The sequence below is a fragment of the Moschus berezovskii genome, chromosome 4 (genome assembly GCF_049115385.1).
Source record: "Moschus berezovskii isolate FMDL1 chromosome 4, NW_MosBer_1.0, whole genome shotgun sequence".
Taxonomy (NCBI): Eukaryota; Metazoa; Chordata; class Mammalia; order Artiodactyla; family Moschidae; genus Moschus; species Moschus berezovskii.
Genome location: NC_142463.1, coordinates 110,825,952 through 110,840,394, shown reverse-complemented (window position 1 = coordinate 110,840,394; position 14,443 = coordinate 110,825,952). Strand labels below are relative to the sequence as shown.

The window sequence follows — 14,443 nt, the reverse complement described above, 5'->3', positions numbered from 1 at the left end:
CACCCTCCACTCCATGCTCCGACATGGCCTTTGGTGGCACGCTTTTACTTTCCCAAAGGTCCCCATGCTTGCCCCTCCCAGAGCACTAAACCACACTGTAGTGAGTTGTTTAAGTGTCTGCTTCCTTTACTGAATAGCCTTTAAGGACCAGGCCTAGTATTGTTCATCTTCCATATCTGACCCTTTTATTTCTTACTAGCTGTGTAGCCTAGGGCAAGTTCCTTTCTCTGTGCCTGAGTGATGTCATCAGTAAGTTACAGTGTATAAAGTATGTCAAGCACTTAGAGCAGTTTCTGTTCCATAGTGAAAATTATGTGTGTTCAGTTCAGTCGCTCAGTCATGTCCAGCTCTTTGCGACTCCCATGGACTGCAGCACGCCAGGCCTCCCAGTCCATTACTAACTCCCAGAGTTTACTCAAACTCATGTCCATTGAGTTGGTGATGCCATCCAACTATCTCATCCTCTGTCATCCCCTTCTCCTCCTGCCTGCAGTCTTTCCCAGCATCAGGATCTTTTCCAGTGAGTCAGTTATTTTCATCAGGGGGCCACAGTATTGGAATTTCAGCTTCAGTATCAGTCCTTCCAATAAATATTCAGGATATTTCTTGTTATTCCCTGTAGCTCAGCCCTGAGACTCTTCTTTGTTCAAATGCTCATTCCAAAAGAGATTCAAGGAGAATCCATACCCGTTGTTGTATGAGGGTCAGGCAGGGCTGCGTGGGGGCTGATAGGTGAAAGTAAACTCAGGGTGAAGGATGAGTAAGTCAACCTGCCACGAGTGGGGAATGAATCAGAATAGGGGGGCCCTAGGGGATCATCAGAGGCTGCTAGGGCTCTGACTTCAGGGTGGGATGGCACTGACCCAGGCAGAGGAAAGCAGCTTTTGTGTCATCCCTGGTTATAAGACAAGGAGTTCAGAGACAGGACTGGCTGGGAGGCTGCCCACTGCCCTCCAGCTGCAGGCAGAACTATTAGAAAAGAACTGGAGTTGGGTACCTGCCAGCTTCCAGCATCATGGACATTGAAGGTGGGGTTACTGGGGAAGAGGGCAGCGAGGAAGTGTCTGGTGAGACATGTCTGATCCCGGCACCTCATCTCTTCCTGCCAGTCCACACACCCCATCCCCCGCTTAGCGTGGTACGCAGATTCGTCCACCTCTTGAATCAAAGCCAGGAGGACTTCTTGGCTGAGGCAGAGCTGCTGAAGCTCCAGGAGGAGGTGGTCAGGAAGATCCGATCCAATCAGCAGCTGGAACAGGACCTCAATCTCATGGATATTAAGATTGGCCTGCTGGTGAAGAATCGAATCACCCTGCAGGTGAGGGGCCCCTCCGAAATCTAGCTAGCGGCCTCTGGAGAGGTGATGCTGGCCATTCTCTGGTTGCTAATCAGATTATTTTCTGAATGTCTTGATTTTATCATCTGGCTCAGGTCCTTGTTCCAGCGGTCCTCTGCCCTTCTAGTCGTTTGTTGGGGGCACATGTTATAATGGAAAGAGCACTGGACATAAAATTGTAATGCCTGGTTTTGCTGACTCCTCGTGATGGGACTGGAGGCTGGTTGTTTAACCTCTCGGTCTGTTTCCTCATTCGTAAAGTGGGAATAATGAGAGTGCTCACCAGGGCAAATGTAAAAATAGATATGAAAGCTCCTTAACCTGTCAGTTACCATATATATATGCTGTGATGAGGTAGAAGTGATGCAGCAGTATCTCCACCTCCACTCTGTACAACAGGCTAATGAGAAGTCAGAGCAGAAATGAAGAGACCTGGCGCTTCAGTCCCGCAACCCAGTTCTCTTTGGAGACTCACCTGGTGCGAGCAGAGGTGCCAGGTGGAGTCTCAGGACAGTAGGAGGCCCTTCCTCATCCTCGAACCGTTTATCTCCCCTGGCTCACGCCTTGAATACCTTGAGCAGCAGAAAGCCCAGGCTCTTCAAAGCACTGACTCTGGACCATATGTTCTGTGCTCTGTGCTGGCCTGGATGGGTTGCATCACCTGCTCCCCTGCCCCGGCAGGAAGTGGTCTCTCACTGCAAGAAGCTGACCAAAAAGAATAAGGAACAGCTGTCGGATATGATGGTTCTGGATAAGCAGAAGGGATTAAAGTCGCTGAGCAAAGAGAAACGGCAGAAGCTAGAAGCTTACCAACACCTCTTCTACCTGCTCCAGGTGAGCAGAGGGCATTGGGAGGAGACATCTCTATTCTCTCCTGAGGGCCTGGGACCTGAGGCCTTCATGTCTAAGCCTGCGCCTGCGTATCAGGAATCCTTTCCTGACATCCTAATATCTTGTACCCAGGGAAAGAGACTGCCTCCTTTCATTTGTCTGGAATGTTCCTAGTACCCTTGAGAAAGTGTAGCAGTGCTCTCTCTTCCTAGTTCCCGTCAGCAAAGCCTTTCTTTATCTGATCACTAGTCCTTGAGGTACATTATCAGTCTTTCCTATCTCCCCATTGCTTGCAGACTCAACCCACCTACCTGGCCAAGCTGATCTTTCAGATGCCTCAGAACAAAACCACCAAATTCATGGAGTCAGTGATTTTCAGTCTGTACAACTATGCCTCCAACAGCCGAGAGGCCTATCTCCTGCTCCAGCTCTTCAAGGCAGCACTCCAGGAGGAAATCAAGTAGGTTTTCCAGAAGCAAAAAGAATGGGAAGAAAAGGGGTTAAGAGATGCCACTGTTGGCTCCTTCACAAGGGGACAATTTATTGAGGTTTGAAGGTAGAAATGGCCTCAGAAGACCTCTTTTCTCTGCCTCCCAGGGAGGTAAGGCATCTCTTGGGACAGCCCGGGGGAGGACATGTGCTGACATGTTAACATCACAGCAGAGACAGAGGCAACAGGACTGTCCTTAAGAGGAGGGATGCCAACACAGGCTTTAAAGAAAATCTCAAAAGGAAAAGCAGCCCTTCTGTACCAAGGCAGGAGACCAGCTTCAATGACCTCTTAATCCCCAGGTCAAAGGTAGAGCAGCCCCAGGATATGGTGACAGGCAACCCGACTGTGGTGAGGCTGGTGGTGAGATTCTATCGGAACGGGCGGGGGCAGAGTGCCCTGCGGGAGATCCTGGGCAAGGTGATCCAGGATGTGCTGGAGGACAAGATGCTCAGCGTCCACACAGACCCTGTCCACCTCTACAAGAGCTGGATCAACCAGACTGAGGCCCAGACAGGGCAGCGCAGGTGAGCAGATGGGCAGAGGGAGAGCTCTCTTTGATCAGCTTGGTCTTGGGCCTCACTGGGGAAGCTTGAGTGTGCTTTGAAGGTGGCATATAAATGAGCTTGCTGATTTATGTAAATATGACACCAGCCCTATAGGATGAACTAAGGTAGCCTTTTAGACCCCTCTGGTAATTAACATGGAACTGATGTAAATGACACTGGACCTGGTGCGCTTAACATAGAGTGAGCCCAGATGAATATGCAAATGTGTATACTTGCTGTGTCAGTGCTTGCAAATGATTTGTCAGATATACTGGGAGTTGGGATAGGACTCCTTATTGATAGGCATATAGCTGAATATTCAGATTTATAGATGAATAGGCAAATGAGGTAGTGGAAGAAATAAACTGGCCTTCTAGATTGGAGGCATTAACTGAGGTGCATAGGTACTAGGGAGATGGAGCCACGGAGGAGAGTAGGCAGTGCTGGTGGTTTCTCTGGATGACACACAGGCATATAGGTGGGGGTACTGCAAGGCCCTGGCCCAGCCTTCACTATCCCCACAACTGCCAGAGACATGCAGGGCAGCCCTGGTCTACTCTGGTTCCCCTTGGGATCTTTCCACAGACCCCAGAGCCTCCATTTCCTCCCACACCCTTCCACCTCCCCATAGGTGCTTCATCTCTTCCTCCACCCCCATCACTCTAGTCCTCTCTGAGTTCTTTCTCTTATTCTGGCCTAAACCCTGGGCTGCCCTCAGCATGTATGTATGAGATCTTGATGTGAGCTGAGTTTAAGGGGTGGAGCCTCAGGAAGGGGAGGTCTTGGGAGGGGTTACTGGCTGATAGCTTGCCTCTCTCTGCCCACAGCCACCTCCCCTATGATGTCACCCCAGAGCAGGCCTTGAGCCACCCTGAGGTCCAAAGAAGATTGGACATCTCCCTCCGCAACCTCCTCGCCGTGACTGACAAGTTCCTTGCAGCCATCATCTCATCTGTGGACCAAATTCCGTATGTGCAACAGCCTAGGCGTGGATCTCCGGAGGGCTCGAGCATGGTGGGGAGAGCAGGGCAGTCCTGAAGGGTGGCAGGCAGGAGGGGAAGCTGGGCTGGGCGTGCTCGAGCACTTCTAGGAGGTGGGTGGAGAAGGCGCGGAGCCCGTGCTAGAGACTTGTGCTGGATTATAGCACACGTGGATCTAGTGGGCAGTCACTCTGTCCCCGAGCCAGAGAAAGGAACCTCAAGTGATTATGGGGACAAGTGATAGTCTGAATGTAAGTGGTGGAAAATATAGAATTCTTCAGTCTGTAAAGTCAAAAATAAGAAAACATCACACCAGTAAAGCACTTTAGAAAAGTCCTTCCTTTCTTAAAATTTAGTCAATAATTATTTTCTGAAAAGCAAATGATTGAAAATGTTGACACGGTGGGTCTCCTCCAGGTCTCCACTCAGCCAACCAGCCTTTCTGGCACTCAGTGGTCCTGGGGCAAGGTGGGGACGCAGGAGAGGGGAGCCCACAGAGCTCACGCCCCTACTCCCCAGACCTGGAAGACTGGATCAAGGATTTACAATTAGGATTCAGAAAAGATTGCCCTAGGACTGATAAAGGAAAGCACACAGTGAGCTATAAACTTCTCTCCCTGGTACCCCAGGAGGAGGCAATAGCTTTTTAAAGTATTTAATTTATTTTTTTAGGTGGCACATCCATAACGGGAATAATAATAATAAGGACCCAGGGATCGAACCCAGGCCTCCCACCTTGCAGGCAGATTCTTTACTGTCTGAGCCACAGGGAAGCTGTTTGAATTGTGCTCTACCATTACTTTCACAAACATAATTTTACTTGATCCTCGCAAAAGCCCTAGGAGATAGAGAGGGCAAGAATGAACAGTCCCATTTTCCAGACCAGGGAACAAACTTATAAGGGGAGCTCAATAGCCTGAGCTGGCATCTCTGGTTAGTGGCGGAGTCAGGACCAGATGCTTCTACTCCAGTTCATTGTCCTCCTGGTCCTGCCTCTAGCCCAGACCAGGCCCTCACAGATGCTCTGTGATAACAGAGCCTCCCGGGCTGTCCTGGGATGGGGTTCTGGCTGTAGGTGTCAGATACCTAACATACAGGCTCAAGGTGCTTCTGTGGGGAAGGCAGGATGGACACTGGGATCTGGGGTGTCCCCAGGGGAGACTAAAGGGGGCCAAAGAAGAGGCTCCGGGGACAGGCTGGAGGCTTCATGAGAGCTGGCTGGACCCTGGTCCTGGGTGCTGACACAAGGGCATGAGGGAGGGACAAGATCCAGAGATGTTTGGAGGAAGCAGCAGGGAGCTGGCTGTGGGAAGCGGAGGGTCAGCTCTGGTGTCGCTGTGCCCAGGGAAGGAGAGGCGGGCACTCAGGCCCTCACGCTGGGGTGGGGGCAGGGCCATAGTGCAGCTATTGCTTGGCCCCAGGTACGGGATGCGATACGTGGCCAAGGTCCTGAAGACAACTCTGGCAGAAAAGTTCCCCGACGCCACAGAGAACGAGATCCATAAGGCAAGTGTTGTCGCCCATCTCCACCTTGAGAGCTCTGCTTTGCCCTGATGGTGGCTGTGAACCCCCAGAATGAGACCAAAGGACCAAAAAATAAAAAAACCTATGCTATAAAAAGCCAACAAGGCGAATATTCTCCAGCCTGTCAGTCAAGCCTAGCTCACCAACAGGGCTCAGGTGGCAGATGGGAAGGCATCCAGGACAGGAGTTAACAGTAGACAACCCAGGGCTTGTCAGAGCGGGTTCTAGTCCCAGCTATGGCTAACATTTGCTGCATGACCTTGAGCAAGTTGCTCGTCTGCTCTGGGTCTGTTTTCTATACAAGGATGGGGTTGACCCAGGGGGTCCTTCCAACTGAGCTGGGAGAGCGGGGCTGGGGCTGTGGAGGTGGACCACAGGCACTTCTACGACAGTCTCCTCTGCCCTCAGGTGGTGGGGAACCTCCTGTACTACCGCTTCCTGAACCCGGCTGTAGTGGCCCCTGACGCCTTTGACATTGTGGCCATGGCAGCCGGCGGTGCCCTGGCGGCCCCCCAGCGCCACGCCTTGGGGGCTGTGGCTCAGGTCCTGCAGCATGCTGCGGCCGGCAAGGCCTTCTCCAGGGAGAGCCAGCACCTGCGCATCTTGAATGACTATCTGGAAGAGACGCACCTCAAATTCAGGTCTTGGTCCTGTTTCCCTATTCCTCTCTGTTTCCTTCTTCTCCTCTTTCTCCCATCTTCTTTTCACGCACAACTTCCTTTCTCACATCCGTGAGGAGGGGAGGCACAGAGGATAGTTAGTGAACTGGAGGGTAGATTGTTGGAAGGACTCCCAGTGAAGAGAAAAGAGGGCTATTGAGGGAAGCTGGTTTGAGGGGGCCACTGGGAGAGGTGAGGCAGCAGATAGGGGCAGAGAGGCAGAGTTGGCTTGAGCAGTCACTGGCAAGGCGGGAGAAAGGCTGATGGACACAGAACGTGGGGGGGTGCCAGACCGCCCCACGCCCTCACATGCCTTTCCTCTGGAGCTAGGAGGTTCATCTGCCGAGCCTGCCAGGTGCTAGAGCCAGAGGAGCGTTTTGCGATGGATGAGTACTCGGACATGGTAGCTGTGGCCAAACCCATGGTGTACATCACCATGGGGGAGCTCGTCAACACGCACAGGGTGAGGGCCTTTGCAAACTTGGGGCAGTGGGTGGGTGGGCTGGCCCTGGAAGGAAGGCCTGGCTCAACTCTGTGTCTCCTTTACTCTCCATCCTGAAGCTGTTGCTGGAACACCAGGACTGGATCGCCCCTGATCACCGAGACCCCCTGCACGAGCTCCTGGAGGACCTTGGGGAGCTGCCCACTGTCCCTGACCTCATCGGTGCGTGCCATCTTTGACACTGGGGTGTGCGGTGGGGCCTGCAGGAGGGGCGGGTGGGCAGGTGAGCAGGGCCTTGGAACGTGCCCTCTCGAGCTTTTGTTCAGTCTGGGATGTGTGCCAGGAGGCTGGCTACACACTCCCTCTCTCCCTCTGGTCCTGTGATGGACGCAGACTGATGTAAGGGACCCTGTACCATCATATAAATGTGATGTTAAATCACATGAGATAGGACAGAGGAATAATGGCCCGTTTTGGGTCCCAAAATGTGTCTCTGATGAGGGTAGATTTCAGGAGCTGTGAAATGGAAGGAAGTTGGCTTCCAGAGGCAGGTGGGGACAGATAGAAGAAAGCCAGGAGGAGCTCCCAGCCTAGAGAGGCACAGCCCCAAAGACACAAGGGTTAGCTTTGTGGGTGGCAGCCCTTCTGTTGGCGCTCAGGGCTTGAGGGTTCAGGGTGGTCAGAGGGACAGTGTGGGAAGCCTCCCTGGAAGAGGGGCACGTGGAGCAGCGTGTTCGCCACGGCCCCATCTGTGTGTGTGCTAGTCTCTCCTTCCTCACCTGCCTCAGGGGAGAGTGTAGCTACGGATGAGAACGTGGATCTGAGCAAGCTAGAAGTGTCCCTGAGTCTCACCAACAAGTTTGAAGGACTGGAGACAGACGCTGACGACACGAACACCCAGAGCCTGCTTCTGAGGTGGGAGCACAGCCTTGGCCCCCGGGACTCCCTGGACCAGTGAGCTGGCTGCTCTGGAGTGGCCATCCCGCCTTCTTCCCGGACTCTCTTACTCTCCAGAAAGTTCTCCCTGAAGCCTAACTGGCCTTCCCCTTCCTGCAGCCTCAGCTGTTTTCCTTCTGGCGGCCTCAGCTTTTGGCTCCGTGTTGTGACTGAAGGCAGAGGACTAATTTGGACATTGGCAGCATGGTGGTTTGCATGTTGTGCTGTCTACCAAATGCATGCTTTTTTTATTATTTATTTATTTACCTGGCTGTGCCAGATCTTAGTTGCACCATGCGAAATCTTCTTTGTGGCATGTGGAATCTTTAGTTGTGGCATGCGAGATCTAGTTCCCCAACCAGGGATTGAACCTGGTCCCCCTGCATTGGGAGCACAGAGTCTTAACCACTAGACCATCAGGGAAGTCCCTCAAATGCTTTCTTACACTTCATTTAACATAAGGGACAAACAGTGAGGTAGATGATGGTTTCCCTGCCTGCCAGTGGAGGAAAGAAACTCAAGCTAAGTGACTTGCCTAAAGTCCCACAGCCAGGGGGTGAAGGAACTCGTGTTCTAATCAATCCCCTGGCCTTGTGAGCAGTGGTCAGGAGATGGGTGTGGAACTCTTCATCCCCAAGTCTGCACGTGTGAGGAAGGACTTCCAGTAGGCCCGGGCTGGTCATCTAGGCAAGAGAGGAGCCAGGTCACCACTTTGACCCCCCTGCCAACAAGACAGCCTCTCCACTCATCCGTTCACCGAATAAACCAATGAGCTGGGTGTTCAGCTCTGTCTTGCCGTGGAAGGCCTTACAGCAGGGCCAGACTAGAGGTGAACACACGTCAGAGGGCACCAAGAGGGAGGTGGGTGTCAGGTGCATGAGAACTCAGAGGGACACCTGGATAGGAAAATGTTTCACAGAGGAAGAACTGCATCCTTCAGCCAAAGGACTCAGAAGAAGGTCATTTGTGGGAGGCGTTGTGGCAGAGGACACAGGGGCATAAGAGAGTACAGTATGTTCAGACGTGGTGGTTCGGTGTCACAGGCCATCAGTCCACCCGGGTCTTCCTCCTGTTTATGTTGTCTTCATAACATCTCCCCTCATCACTCTCTTTCCTTACCTCCAGCCATGCTGGGCAGCCATCATGCAGCTCCCTGCCAGCCCCAGTCCAGACCCTCCCCCGTCCCTCACCTCTCCCCCATCGCTCCCCTCCTTCCGCAGCACCAAGCAGATGCTGGTTGACATCATGCAGTTCCACTCGGGAGACTCCGTCCAGGAGATCCTATCCCTCTCGGCTTCCAGGGAGGAGGTGAGTGACATCCTGACTCCCAGGTCCTGTCTCATCTACCCCACTCCAGCATGGCTGGTTCCTTTCCTGGGGCCCTGCCCACAGTCGGCCCCAAGCAGACACCTTGCTCACCAGTCATGCAAGCTCTGGGGGGCTGAGGCCTCTACCCTTAACCCCCAGAGACCCTCAGGCTGCAGAGTCCCAAGACTGCACCTCCTCCCTACTCCCCACGGAAACAGGAGTGAGCCCTGCAGGAAACCAGTCCTGCTGCAGCCCTGCTGTCAGTGGCAGGAGGGGTTGGGGGCACAGAGAGGCAGACTGGGCAGACTCCCTGTAAGAGTCCCAAGGCGCTGGCGCTCAGCATAGGGAATGGGCCGCTTGAGGACCTGAAGGCCGGAGAAGGTGGTTCAGTGTGGGAGGCCAGGGGCAAGTTGGACCAGCTGGATCACAGGCTCAGCCAGGGTCTTCCCAGAGCACAGGTGGGGACAGCCAGTAGAGGCCTGTCCCAAAACATGAGACAGAAGGAGGGAGATGCCCCCAGGTCCCCTGGAGCCATCACAGATCTCCACCGTTGGGAAGGCGCAGCCAGTGTCTGCCAGACTTTTGATGCCGTCCTCCTGCTGGGTCTCCCTGGGCCTCTCGTCCTCTGTGCTGACACCCAGGGCCCTGCAGCATCTATGGAGTCGTACACTGTGATGTTCTTCACCACCCACCCCTAGGGTGGGGGCCCATGGGTGGGGCAGAATGTCAGCACCCGCTAGACCCCTCCTGCCCCTCTGCCCCCCAGGAAGCAGCCCACAAGCGGCTGATGTGCCGACGCCAGGTCTGTGAAGCCCAGACCCCGGAGCCGCTGCGACGACACCGCTCACTGACGGCCCACTCCCTCCTGCCGCTGGCAGAGAAACAGCGGCATGTCCTGCGGAACCTACGCCGACTCGAGGGCCTGGGGTTGGTCAGTGCCAGGGACGGCTACCAGGGGCTGGTGGACGAACTGGCCAAGGTAACAGTCTGGAGGGAGGGAGAGAGTGTGTGCGTGTATGCATGTTCATAGTGTTGACACTTCAAGGGCAGGCCTCTCCCTGGGAAGCGCCCACACAAAACTGTCACCAGCCGCGGGAAGGCCAAGCGACCTCCAAGGGCCTTTTTGAAGGAAAGGTCTCAAAATTAGTCAGGGACCAGAGTATTCTTAAAACACTCTTTTACTAAAAAGCACGCTTTGGACTTGTTACTCCTCAGTAGGAGGGAGGCCCTGAAACATCCTTTGAGGGTTTGGGGTGGGGTCCTTGAGGTTGTTCCCTTCCTAGAGAAAACTGCCTTGAAGTATTCCTCTTCCGGCTTGTCCTGAAGATCCTTGGCCTGAATCAGTCCCTGAGGCTCCCTTGGTCCCCCACCCACAGGACATCCGCACCCAACGCAAGCGCCGGCAGCGGAGGAAAGCAGAGCTGCTGAAGCTCCAGGCCACGCTCCAGGGCCTGAGCACGAAGACCACCTTCTATGAGGAGCAGGGCGACTACTACAGTCAGTACATCCGGGCCTGCCTGGACCACCTGGCCCCCAGCTCCAAGTAGGTGCTCCCTTCCTGCACTCGGAAGGTGACCTGTGACCTCTCCTCCCACCCGTGTAGGCCGTTGCCCCACTGTTTACCAGCTTTGGAATGGACATCTCCCCCCAGCACAACATGGTCCCTTCCTGACACTGCCTTTGAGTCTCCCTCATAAAGTCTTGGGCTCAAGTGTCTTCCACCAGTGAGAAGTCTTCCTCAGGCTCTAATTTCCTTCTGCCAGCCACCGAGAGAATTAGTATCTTCGGTGTTGAAGAGTTTGTTAAACGAACTGTCTGGGCCTTTTCTTCCTCAGGAGTTCTGGGAAAGGGAAGAAGCAGGTATCTCTCCACTACACGGCTGCCCAGCTCCTGGAGAAGGGTGTCTTGGTGGAAATTGAAGATCTTCCCACCTCTCAGTATGTGTCTTTGGAGGGCAGAATGTCAGACCCTTCCCAGGCCCTAACCTGGGAGGCGGATGGAGGATCTCTGGGCCGGGCCCTGGGTGGGAGGGAAGGAGAAGCGTGGTCCCTGCCCTGAAGGAGCTATTAGGATGACGGGGAAGACAGGACAGCTCCAGACAGAGAGCAAAGGGCAGTGGGCGTGATCTGGACCAGTTCTAGACACCCCAAAGCATCCTGGGAAAGCATCCTGGAAGAGAAAACAGCGTTTTAGGGCCAGCCCGAGAAAAGGGCTGAGGTGTGCTGAGCAGAAGTAAAATTGGAAGGAGGGAAAGAGAGAGAGGGAGTGACCCAAGGGAAGCCTGGCTCTGGGTGACACACAGTGCTGCCTAGGTTGAGCAGCACTGGGTGGGAGAGTCGGGTGTGGCCCTGGTAAGAGGCAGTGCATCCCTGTTTTGAATCCTGTTCTTTGATAGTTTCAGAAATGTGATCTTTGACATCACCCCTGGAGACGAGGCGGGAAGGTTTGAAGTAAATGCCAAGTTCCTGGGTGTGGACATGGAACGGTTTCAGCTCCACTATCAGGTGAGGGCACACTCCCGTGAGCCCTCCAGGTACCCAGTGGGCCTGAAGATGGAAGGCCGGCCTGGCTTCCCTGGGCCTTGGACAATATCAGCTTTGCTCCCTGTCTAGTCCACATTGTCTGTTCCTGAAGACAAGAGTGCTGGTCTGTGTAGCCCAAGCCTCTCGGTCCCCATGCCCTGACACATACCCCACAGCCAAGCACAAGGAGAGTGGAGTGGGCTGGTGGTGTCAGAGCAGATTAATATTTTACACCCTATCCCATGTCAGGGGCTTTACACATTACCTCATTTAATCCTCTCCAGAGCTCTCCAGCATTATCCCTATTTTATAGGCTCTGAGGCTAAAAGGTTAAGAAGCTGGCCTAAGTCATAGGCCAGTGTTCAGGGAAGCAGTGATTTTAAATCCAATCTTGCTGCTCTGCTGCTTTGCCTTTTAAATGATTTCAAGACCTGGCTCTGCTTGAACTGACATTTGGTCAGGTCACTGCCCCTGTCTCTTCGTCATGGTTTCCTCATCTGTGGACGGGGTCGCCACGCCCGCTTTGCTGGCTAATGCCACCGGAGACTGTGTACGGCTCCAAGATGTTTTGTAGACTTTGTGGGCCACAGTGAGAACCCCTCCAACTCCGCTCCCTGCCCCTTCCCTCCCTCCTAGGACCTGCTGCAGCTCCAGTACGAGGGTGTGGCTGTCATGAAACTCTTCAACAAGGCCAAGGTCAACGTCAACCTTCTCATTTTCCTCCTCAACAAGAAATTCTTGCGGAAGTGACTGAGGCAGGGGGTGCTCCCCAAGCCCTTCTTACCTCACTGGTTGCTTTTCTTAACACTAATGCACTGCTCCACTTTCCTGCAGACACCCAGAACTCAGGCCCAGGCAAGGCTCAAGGAGTCTCGCCCTTTCCCCAGCTGGTAGGAGTCTGGCTCCCTGGCCCACAGGCAGGGTCTGTAATTGGCTCCAGTCTGGCCTTGTGGCTTACAAGCCACAGAACCCCATGATTTTCCAGCCTGATAGAAAGGAATGAACCCAGGGCCTGCCCTGCGAAGGCTACTGCTCTAATGTCTGCTGCCGCCCTCCCAATACGATAAGCACTGTCCCAGCGGCCTGATTCCTGCTGCCTCCCTTCTCTCTGCAGACCCAAGCCAGGGCTGGGCTCCCTGTCCCCACGCCCACTTCAGCAGCAGCATGTGTTCTGTCCTGCTGAAGCCCAGGCCATTCTGCTGCAGTGACGCCTCCTACCCTCCCACCCCTGACCCTCACCCCGGGTGGACGGCGCTCGTTAATGACCCCGGGTGGACGGCGCTCATTAATGGCCAGTCGGCCTTGTGACACACAGTGGCCTGGGCAAGATGACCCTCCATTAACCTCAAATCTCATTCTCTTGTTTACAGTCTGTTTTACATGTGGGTCACCAGGGTATTTATTCTCTCCTGTGCAACCTTAATCATGGCTTTTATTCTTTCTTCCTGAGCTCAGAGAAAGAGTTCCCATTGCCCTATTCAAACTAATACTCATGCCAATCTTTTATACCTTGTATATAAAGTCACCTTGGGTCCCTCGTGTTTAAGACCTCATTATTTCAGCCTCATACGGTACAAAAAGCAGTCTTTCCCTTTTCTCTCTCACCCAACAGGATTCTTGCATCTGAGGGCTAACTTCCTGTCCTTGTGGCCCCTCTGATTTCACTTTAATATAAACAGCTGTTACCTCCACATCTGTTGTTAACCCCTTATTTCATCTGCAGAGCAGGCCTCTGAGTTCTGGGATAAATCTGCCGTGGTGAACGGGGGAGTCTTTCCTGCAGCGCCCCTCTCACCTTTCTGCAGGTGTCCGCTGTGGACCCTGCCTACCTGAGCTCATTGGTTCTTAATGAGATGTGGCGTTTATTCCTCTCTTCCCTCCCCCAGGGGACAGAGAGGAGGAAGAAATGCTTAGATTTTGATTCCATTTCTATTGGCCACTCTGAAGACTGAAGCCAAGAGGAGGGGAAACCAGTCCAGGCTCTGCTCCACTCGTTTTGCACACATCTGCAGCAGGTTCTTTTCCTGAGCCTTGGGTGACAACACCAAAGGCACCTGAGCCACAGCTTCTTGGTATCGTGGGCTCTACACTCTGACCCAAATCCCCTGTCCCTGAGGAAAGCCCCCACTCTTTTCCCCCTGGGTTTCAGGAAGCTGGGAGCAGGGGACAGTCTAGATGTACACCTATCCTGCCCTCTGAACTCCCAAGCAGCTCCTACCGGGCAGGCACACACACGTCTGCCCAGTGCAGCCTGCCTCCCTGCACGCCTTCCCATTTTGTCACTCAGGGTCTGTCTTGCTGTCGCATTCAGCCTCAGTCACATCCTCCCCCCGCCGCTTAACATGTCACAGCACAGACGTCAAGTACCGCCTCACAGTGGGTGACAGTGCCATGGACCAGTGGATCCAAGTTTCTACACATGCTCGCTCATCAGTAAAAGACTGACATTCACCAAATGATTCCAGCACTGTCCCACTGTGACGCTCCCCCACAATCACAGGATCCCTACCACAAACACCATGTACAGAAAGTCCCAATAGCCACTGTGATTGCTGGGATATTTACACACACATACTGCTCACAACAACTCCAAAGGTAAGCAGTCACCATTTTCATTTAATAGATGATGAAGCTGCGGTTCAAAGGGTCAGACAACTGCACAAAGCTCCACAGCTATAAGGGGAAGGAAGTCTTTAAACTCAGGTCCATCTGCTCAGGTTTGTTTACATTCCCCTGTACTTTTCTCTTCTCTGAAACATTTCCACTTCCATTACCCCACACTCCCATGCCACTCTTTTCTTGCAAGCCCACCCTACTCCACCCTAGTGTTGGTCCCTGATGAGCTCCTGTTCATCTTTTCCTAACTA

At 53.6% G+C, this 14,443-nt stretch overlaps 1 protein-coding gene across 1 annotated transcript in view; it reads left to right on the top strand.

Annotated features, from left to right (window-relative positions):
• Window positions 1-13,117, top strand: part of IQGAP3 (IQ motif containing GTPase activating protein 3) — a 39,308-nt gene extending 26,191 nt beyond the window's left edge. Inside the window, exons 23-38 of the mRNA XM_055403392.2 lie at window positions 1,110-1,318; window positions 2,018-2,170; window positions 2,464-2,627; window positions 2,960-3,184; window positions 4,033-4,173; window positions 5,607-5,691; window positions 6,118-6,350; window positions 6,699-6,831; window positions 6,930-7,032; window positions 7,599-7,725; window positions 8,967-9,054; window positions 9,821-10,033; window positions 10,431-10,597; window positions 10,890-10,991; window positions 11,450-11,558; window positions 12,213-13,117. Coding sequence (XP_055259367.2) covers window positions 1,110-1,318; window positions 2,018-2,170; window positions 2,464-2,627; window positions 2,960-3,184; window positions 4,033-4,173; window positions 5,607-5,691; window positions 6,118-6,350; window positions 6,699-6,831; window positions 6,930-7,032; window positions 7,599-7,725; window positions 8,967-9,054; window positions 9,821-10,033; window positions 10,431-10,597; window positions 10,890-10,991; window positions 11,450-11,558; window positions 12,213-12,326 — 2,366 coding nt within the window. The 3' untranslated portion in view covers window positions 12,327-13,117. The remainder of the gene's footprint in view (window positions 1-1,109; window positions 1,319-2,017; window positions 2,171-2,463; window positions 2,628-2,959; window positions 3,185-4,032; window positions 4,174-5,606; window positions 5,692-6,117; window positions 6,351-6,698; window positions 6,832-6,929; window positions 7,033-7,598; window positions 7,726-8,966; window positions 9,055-9,820; window positions 10,034-10,430; window positions 10,598-10,889; window positions 10,992-11,449; window positions 11,559-12,212) is intronic.
• The last annotated feature ends 1,326 nt before the right edge of the window (window positions 13,118-14,443 follow it).